This window comes from Cariama cristata, unplaced genomic scaffold, assembly GCF_000690535.1.
Source record: "Cariama cristata isolate BGI_N322 unplaced genomic scaffold, ASM69053v1 scaffold23386, whole genome shotgun sequence".
NCBI lineage: Eukaryota > Metazoa > Chordata > Aves > Cariamiformes > Cariamidae > Cariama > Cariama cristata.
In genome coordinates, this window is record NW_009624127.1 from 1 (window position 1) to 9,395 (window position 9,395).

Consider the following 9,395-nt stretch of genomic DNA (forward strand, 5'->3'; position numbering starts at 1 on the left):
TAAGATATATTATATAAATATTTATATATTGAATATTTAAACTAAGTATTTTCTTGTAGTGTTATTTTTTTTTTAATTTCAAGCTATCCCAAATCATGCTGCTGAACAGAAATCAAAACATGGCCTCATCATTACCATAAAAACCACTCAGTATATAAGCCAGAAAAGAGTATTATCAGTAAAATAAAGAAAATATTAGTTAGGTTGTTTAAGTTCTGGCAGGTCATGGGTAAGTTGTCTGCATGGTAACCCGAAATGGTCAAGAGTGAGAAGGTCCTTCCAATGTGGCTCTGTAGAAACAGGTCATCTACCTTTGAGTGTGGCAACACCAGAGAATCCTGCCTCAGTTTTTAATGTTGTTTGTATTTCCACCCTTTGCCACTATGGAGCTAGGAAATGACAAACCCCCTCACATAATGCTTGGATCTTCCCAGAATATCGTTCATAAATTCCCTCACTCACATGGTCTGAGCCACACAAAATCTGACTAAATTCCTCAAGCAATTCAGCCCTTCGTGCTGGTGTAAGTGGTCCAAGGGGAAACAAGCTGCTGTACCTGTTGTGAGGAGCTGTCTGGTATGCCACAGCTAGTGCTTGCCGTAGGATATCACTCATAAGCTGTTCAGTGGCCTGTGACAAAAGACAACATTAGGAGACAGCATTATGAAAAGAGGAAAGGAACATGCTACTTGCTTGAGTATCCGTGTAAGAGCAGCTGAAATTCTGGCTCACTTCAATCCTGTATTCGATCAGCAGGGGGCAGTTCGAGATGCCCAAGTGAGTTTTATTAGCACAGATGTAAGAACTGAGCATATTTAACAGAAAGAAAGAGACATATAGGTGCACAGAGCTCAGACTGCAACTGTCCAGTCTGGTTTCCCTCTGGACCTGCAGAGCAGTATATGCACAGCAGGGTGGATCCGACATTCCAGAGCCTGTGCTTCAAAGAGTATTTTAGGGTCCTCCCTTTCACAGACCAGAGCTTGTTTTATATGTGGCAGATTCCAGATATTCTCCTGGGAGCTGGTATATGCTTGTTAGCCACTCCCTGTGGTCACCAGGCTTATGTCAAGACACTTCCACAAAAACCACCCAAGCCTTGACAGCAAGCAGCTGGCAGCCATATGCCCTACACACTTGGCTTAATCAAGGTTCAGTCAAAAGCTAATTAAGGCTTCTGGCTTTCTGTCCCTGTATCAAGACTAGGGCAGAGGTTTCTGGGACGTTCAGTCAGGAAAGCTGGCATAACTCTACAATTATAATGGAGCAACCTGATGGCTACAATCTGTGTCTACAAATGGATGTATCTGTATCTGAGTTCAACTATGATAAGTAACACAGAGCACAGAAGAAGTGTGCATGCAAATGTGTGTGTAACCTGGAATCAATTAGTTTTTGTAAAACTAATCTTCTGATAAGCAGCAGTCTGTGCAAACAACCCCCAAAATTGTCTTTGGCTTGAAATACAGCAGAGCACTGCTAAAAATAATCAGTGTTAGCCTTCAGTCCAAACCCAAGAACTCCAACTCCATGCTGTTCAAAGCTTTGGTAAGAAACCATCTCTGTTTTTCCAAAAGTGACTATGATAGAGAGAAATGGTTTCTTGTATAAGGCAGGATTGCTACTCTCTGCAGCAATTAAGCAGTCTCCCAGCAGAGACAACCCAGGCAAAAAGGAACTGAACAGTATTTAGGAAAAAATAGCTAACCTTGTATAAAATAATCAAGTCTTACAGAACTCTGGCAGATTCCCCCCCAGTTCTGAAGGGTAGGACAAAGTAAGTGGTACTTTCAAAGTTACAGAATGAATCAGTACCTTACTAGCTGTAAGAATCTGCAAATCACTATTCTGTGTCCAAGACAACAAATCAATTAAAAAGCTGGAAACACACACAGATGTATATGACTCTCTGGCCATCTATGTATCTTTCCATACATGCACAAAGATAAGACATCAGACTCTACATCTCCTGATTTGATAAATGTGTATTAATAAGGATATTCCACCTTTTTTCTACATTACTGGGTTAATACAGTTACAGAAAAGTTCTTATTGTGAAGAAACTTCTTACCTTTAAAATCATATCTTCTATTACTGACGCATAAACATTCTTTTGTACCTCAGCAGGCTGAAAAGAAATGCCTATCTATAAAATATGAGAGAGAAAAAAAAAATTAGTACATCAAATAACACAACCCATGTTGTACTACAGATTAGATAAGAATGAGATTAACAGGAAAAAAAAAATCTGTTACAAAGGGTAATTAAAAAACAAGCAAACAGACACTGCAGAACTTTCAAGCAGTATAATCTCAGGCTTCATTTTAAAAAAACCTGGAGAAAATGAAGCTTGACCATTAGAACAGCCTGCAGAAATGCCTCTAAAACACAGAAGAAACAAAAGCAGGTTTTAATTTTTGTTTCAGAAAGTCCACACAAAAACCAGGCTGCATTGGGTACCTTTGAATTGAGAATGGAAGCTCCATTTTAAAACTATACATATATTCAATCCATCTATTCATCATCTTCCCTGCACCTAACTATGGCAACTGAAACCACTTTAAACACTACTCTTGGCACAAAAGTTTCACGCCAAAAGAGTGTTTCATACTCCAGTCTCACTCTCATCATGCCCATGCCCTTGTCACCTATGTAACAAGAGACTAGATACACTGCAGAACCAAAGTTTTGTCCCTTGATGCCAGCATCTGAGGTGGAGACGGAGATCCTTTCTTTCTCCCAAAACTGCTGCACACAAACCCCTCCTGCTGCTCCTGTCTCTGCTGGCACAACAGTGAGCACCCTTTCCTACAAGCAGAGTCAGTCTCCTCTCTTCCCTTCTTGCTTCTGTGACAGAAGCTGCGCCCCACCCCCCACCCCCCCTCCGCCTTCTTTTACCCTAATTTGGAGAAGAAATCCAAGCAGTAGAGAAGTTTGCTGTGGTCTAAGCTTTACTGCAACCCCTTTTCAGGAGCTGCTATTCAACAGCAGTGGTCCAAACAAGAAGTCCACACCTTTCAAACGTGATGTGACAGGAAGAATGCAGTGCTAGTGCTCCTCTTCCCTCTTTTCGCCTTGCTTCTAGACTTCCATTTTTCTGGTTGATTTTTCTGGTACTAAGCCCTGCAACACAGCTCCTCCGAAATGACCTCCTGGCTGGCATGCTTCACTTTCTCAGGCCAGCACTGGCCAGCTGAGTGCCATGAGTCAGAAGGTCCAATTTTTCCAGGGCATTTATAAAAACTTTCATAAAGCATCCAGAGGCCCATATAGATGAAAGAAAAGCAACTAAATAAAGGTAAGACCACACCTAGCTTAACAACAGTTCTTATTAGCTTTGTGATTCACTTATTACCTTCTCTGCAGTGTCCCTCACAAACTCTGATGCAGGCAAGGAAGCCAAGTAGAACTTCATCTCCTCTTGCTTCTCCTCCTGTTCTTTCTTAATGTTTATTTTTAATGGCTCACTAAAGTTGAGAATATCTACTTCCTCTTCGTGTTCTGGTTCTCGTTTCAGAAATTGCTGTAGTTCCTCTAGTTTTCGGCACAGCTCCTCACCACTGCTGTAAGATGAAGGGCATTCTGAAAAAGAAGCAATCTATTAAACGCATGATAGGTTATGGAAAGTTGTTTATAAACAGATGCACACTCAAAATATGGTAAGAAATCAAGGTAATTGGAAGTTATTTTTGTAGTTCCTACCAAACATAAGGATGAACAGAAACACAAACAGTTATTGAGAGCCTTCTAATTGTATCTTCATGACACTCATGGTCCTCTCCCTCATCTGTCTCTACACCAATCACGAAGGCTGCATTTCAAACAAAACCAGGCTAATGTGAGTCTCCTAAACATTCTCAAAAAAGCCTTCTGACAACTGGCAAAGCAGACTGATTCTCTTCAACTTGCTTGGAGAAATGGAATTTTTACTATGTAGTCACCACGTAGCACTAAATCATCTTTTACATGTGACAGTATTATCATACTTTTAAAGAAAAATCAGAACACAGATCCGCAGTGGAATTACAAAAGGGTAACCTCTTCTCCGCATGCTCAACACAAGCCAGTAAAATCTTAGTGGAAAGCTACGTAATAAACAGATTCTTGTCTGCAAAGACAAGCACAAATCTAGTTATTTATATAAAAATATTAAAAGGTGGATGTAGGCTTCCTTTCCACCTTCAACAACTGCAATGCAGGGCCAGACTTCACAAAGAATAATCAAATCTATCACTTCTGTGAAATACCTTAAATCCCTGTACAATCAGAGCAGAAAAACATTCAGCTTTGGGAAAGGGGTTATCTGAAGGTGAAACAAGGGAGCTTAACTGTGAAGAATGGAAGAAATCGAAGATGTATGTTTAATACATACTAAAACGGACTGCGGCGATCCCAGAGCTATGCCTAGTGGAATAATGTAGCAGCTGTAATAACAAAACATGAAGCTTCACATAGGCCAATTCGCCTCATTTTTGGAGGTGAATTAACCCCCACTGAGCTCCACACCATGACTGCCAGGTTTGGGTTGTTTTTTTTTTTTTGTACCTGAACTCATTCACACTGTTTGCTTCGTAAGTCTTAACAGAGGCTAAGCTTACCCAAGAGCAGAAATGTCATTATGCCCTATGCTTAGTTTGTGTGCCCACTGGGGCAAGAATCAACTCTCATAACATTTATCTACACTAGGCCTCCAAGGGCCCTGAAGCACAATACAACCTAAAAGAAGCCCCAGAAAACATCAGGACTGATAGGGACAAGGGACAGCCTCACTTGTAGGCTTGCCCTTATGATCTCCAACTTTTTGTTATTTCAGAGTGAAGTAAGTTAAAACCAAAGAAACTAAGAATCCCCTTCTCCTGAAGAAGCAGCTTATGTGTGTGTATACACACAGTCTTGAGTCATTTAATAAACAGCACCTTTGTCAGAAAAGGAGCTTTCTGTCCTCTCATACTCACCTGGCTCACTGTCTATCTGTGTCAGCACGTCTTCAATTGAGTCCTCATCGTTCCGCAAGGTCTCAGGGTCAGGTGGAGTGTAGCCATGGCATCGACACCAGTGCACCACGTGCTTTGTTTTCAGGGGTGTAATATTGTGAAACCTGGGGTGCTTCTCTATGATTTCTTGTAGGATCTTTCTCACTGTCATTGCTCGTTGCCACTGTGACAAACCAAAGGGAAAGCTCATCACACTGGCTAAAAGGTTTAAGGATAGACTATGGCCCAGAACAATAATCCAGGTTGCAAGGAAAACAAAAGGAACACGATTTTCTCAGAAGTCAGAATGACAAGGAAAAACAGATGTGGAAGATGGTCCTAATCTTGATCTTAGGCAGATGTAGGCAGGTCATTTAAACTCTGCTTTGTCATCCAAACAAAACCTCAAGAAAAAGGGACACAAATTTACAGGGGCCTAGACACATTTGTCTTGACTTGAAATGTCTCATCTCCCAACACCTAAGATGGCTTAGTGCAAGAAAGCCACTAGAGCAAAGTATGCTTCTCAGAATTTTAACCGGTTAACTCTTTAATCATAGTTGGCAACAGCAGAGGGTCTAATCAGTTTTAATGTCTTCCCCATAAAACTCCATAGCAAGATGACAAAATTATGAAGAAGTAGGGGGAACATAACAACCACAATGCAAAAAGGTCCAGATTAACTGAAATACTTATCTTTGGTGAACTGACAATCTATTTCAGCACTAGCATTGCTTATGTCAGATCCCTCAATTCTCTTCCTACGGAAAGCAGACACAATCCCATGAAAAGATAGACAAAGTATGTTGGGTAAACATGACCGTAATATGCCACAGGAGAGTGGCGAGGGTAAAGTGCTAACAGGACAGTTTGCAAAGATTCTGATTCTTAAATTCCTTCAAAAATATCTTTCTTTGAATCAACCAAAAAATGACCTTCGGAGTCCCTTCTGCTTGACAAAGTCTCTGAACAATAAAGTGGATCACTACCTGGACACTGCAAGACACAGTGTGTCTTGCAGTAAGGAACGCTTCCATTTAAGTCTGCTTCAGAAAACAAATCAGCCAACAACAAGGAAGGTTCCATAATTCAGAAATCCTTCTTGTGTCCCTAATGACTGCTTATGAAACACAGGAGGAGAGGATTACCTCGGCTGCCCTCCTCTTCCCAATATTCCAGCTGTAATACTGTTCCACTGAACTGGCACAAAAAGAACTTGCATCTTCACCTAAAAAAAACACAAAGCCAAAAACAGTATTAAATTTTTAGTAAGTGAAGTAAGATGAATTCTGGTTTTGATGTTATTCAGTGGAGAGGAAGAGGGAAATCTGTTTCACGCTCACAGGATCAAGGACTGTAACCCTCTAACTCTTACAAGTGCTGTGCTCAGATAAGTGCAGCAGACACTGTGGTTTTTGGATGCAAAACCAGCATCCCTCTTGGTTACATACACAGACATCTGTGGCTATGGGCTGTTTTACAACTCTTTTTCCCCAAAAAACTGTAAAGATGTAGACCTGTAAGTCTGTCTTACTGGCCAAAGCCTCTTCCTTTGGATAACTCCTTTTTTTTTTTTTGTGCAAACAAATTACAACATAAAAATGAAACAACAGCAAAAAGGTTTCCTGGAAAAAAACACAAGGAGAGGAATATGAATCCTAAGCAACGGATTAATGAATGCTACTGCAGGCCAGAGAGCTGTATGTAACAAAAGCTTTACTGTGCCACCCACTCCTACTTTGCTCACTGTACTTATCATGAGAGGGTCTGTCCTACCCAGTTTCCAGGACCACTTGTTCAAAGTGCATTAGTTACCAGAGAAAGCTGATACATTTTCAGCTATGTACATGAGTAAGAGGTATGCAATCATGAAGTACCACAAAAGATTAAAATGTTTATCTGCAAACTACCACCTTTTGTTTAAAAAAAAAAACAAACAAACGTAAAAACCCCAATAACAAACACATTCCAATGCTGAGCCATGTTACAATATTTGCAAGCACTCTTGAAACCCTGGTATTAAAATAAAATTAAAAAAAATTTTAAAAAGCAAGAAGCACATCCATTAAGGACAAACCAGGGAAAAGATGACCTATTTGCAGCCATTATGTGAAGAAATACAATCTATTTCTAACCAAAAAATAGATGAAAGTTAGTAACTGCTGAGAACATATTTGGCTTTATTGGAAGAACCTAATTCTAAGCATCTTTAGAATAACCCCTGGAGTAAGCTTTCTAGGAGAACGGCTTCATTTCACTCTGACTTTTAATAATTTTTGCGTCTACAGAGTATGCAAGGCGTTCTGTGGATACAATGAAAACAGAAAGCAAAGCCTTTTCATTTGCTGCTTACTTTTTTCAGCAATTAATGGAACCTTCTTCACTATTGCTGTTAAAAGCTGCTGGATGTTCTCCAAATATTCTATGCTGCAAGGGATAAAAAGAATCACAATGAAGAATACTGTTGGAAGCAATGAATCAGATGCAAAAGGTTTCAAAACCACTGCATGGTTTAAAGTCCCTAGCCCCAAGGCATTATAGCAATAGCAGTGGGAAGATAAACTGTTATGCCCTAAACCAGAGAAGGTATTCCAAATAGCCCTTTCTCTTGCCAAAGTATCCACATCTGAAGCTGCATTTGTCAAGCTGAAGAAACTGAAGACAGGCTTTTTTTGGGCAGGTTTGGAAGAAATCCCTGCATCATCTCACAAGCTGCAACACTACTTTGAGAGGTAAGATGCACCTATTAGTGCAAGCTGTCCCAGCAGCAACACAGGATACTGCATGGGAAATTTTGTACTTATGGTAGTTTCCTTAAATTTTACTTTACCAGCCATACTGTATTTAACTGGTAAGAACTGTATTTTCCAGTATTTTATAACTAAGATAATTTCCAGTGTGTAGTGACTTAAGATTTATTCCTGTCTCCTACACATACAATCCATCAGGATAATGTCTGCAGGGATATGTTGGGATAACAAAACTTTTCAAAATATGGAGACAGGTAACTCAGCCACGAGAGGAATCGAGAGCAGAAGAAATATCCTACACACATTACAAGAAATACGCAGAGAAAATTTTGCAAACTGAGTTCTGATGAAAAAACACTAACAAGTACTTGCAAGAGCATCACAAACAAGGCAACAGAGTTCACAGCATCCAGTCAACAAATACTCCAATGACCTTTATTATTTAATTCCAATTCTGAATCAAGGCAGCCCTCATACTAAGTAATTACAGATGTATATGAGCTTAACAAGACTTGAGAGGCAAGGAGAGACAGTTTTACTTGGTTCAGATGCCCCTTTTTTGACCTGCATTTCACTGGGCAGTTTGACCTCAGTAAGGACACACAATTGCAATGGGAATTATACAAGCAGTGGATGATAAAGAGGTTTTAGCAGCTTGAGATTTTAGTAAACCTCAAAACAACTGCAAATCTTCAAATATTTTTCACCCTTTCATGAGGCCTGCATACATATCCGTTTACAAAGAAAATATTGCAACACTGTCTGAAAGAAATGCCACCCAACTGATACAGCAGTGTATGGGACAGAAGATTTTATAATGTATTTCTAGGTCAAACTTAACGCTACTGCATGTATCCCTAGAACCTTCTCCATTCCCCCCGGTATTTCAAAGATCAGAAATCCTTATAGAGAAATGAACAATTACTTGATAACGTAATTCCCAAGTTCGGAGCTCTCTTCTGTTTTTACTGCTGCTTGATCTTCTTGGGTACCCACAGAACTGCAGTTTTGTGCTGTTGAATCAGGCTCCATCTTAACTTCAAAGAAACAGAACACATTTTAAGACAAAAAGCACCAGTCAGCTTGATAAATAGCGCCTTGCAAGACTGCTGCAGTAAGACTGAGGGTCTTACATAACATCACTTCGTTTGTTGTTTGCATTCTGATCGTTAAGGATGAACGAATTTGGCCTTCAATTCTGCTGAAAGCAAGCCACCAGAACATGCTTCCCCCCTCCTCCAAATCTCAACGTGCTCACATCTCACCCTTTATAGAAAATCTGCATTGTCAATTGCTGATGCTTTTGCATATGACTGCCTGATCTAAACTGAACTGCCTGCAAATGTACATTGGCCTCTTTGTAAGCACAGAGCTGGACAGAAAACTACTGACAGTTTTAGCAAGAAGTGACATTTCAGCGTGAGAACTTTTTTGAAGACATCACTGATTCTGACATCAGTGAACTCTCTCACGTCTAGGACAGAACTCTGGTGAGACAGGGGGCGGGGGGGGCGGGGGGGGGGAGAGAGAGGCATTCCCAACCCAGAACAGCCAGGCAGTCTGGTCACTCATCCGGGATGGGAGACACACATGATAGTTCTGCAAGAATTGGACTTCGAATATCTCTGCTCTGGCGTATGCATTATTCTGGGAAATACTGTATGTACCTCTT

The 9,395-nt window shown here is 40.4% G+C and overlaps 1 protein-coding gene across 1 annotated transcript in view; it reads right to left on the reverse strand.

Annotated features, from left to right (window-relative positions):
• Positions 1–556: 556 nt before the first annotated feature.
• The window catches only part of YEATS2 (YEATS domain containing 2), a gene marked incomplete at its 3' end in the record, with an annotated part of 45,787 nt that continues 36,948 nt past the window's right edge, over positions 557–9,395 (reverse strand). The window contains exons 23-29 of the mRNA XM_009703061.1: positions 8,649–8,760; positions 7,327–7,400; positions 6,122–6,201; positions 4,956–5,157; positions 3,356–3,582; positions 2,072–2,146; positions 557–630 (exon numbers count right to left, since the gene is read on the reverse strand). Coding sequence (XP_009701363.1) covers positions 557–630; positions 2,072–2,146; positions 3,356–3,582; positions 4,956–5,157; positions 6,122–6,201; positions 7,327–7,400; positions 8,649–8,760 — 844 coding nt within the window. The remainder of the gene's footprint in view (positions 631–2,071; positions 2,147–3,355; positions 3,583–4,955; positions 5,158–6,121; positions 6,202–7,326; positions 7,401–8,648; positions 8,761–9,395) is intronic.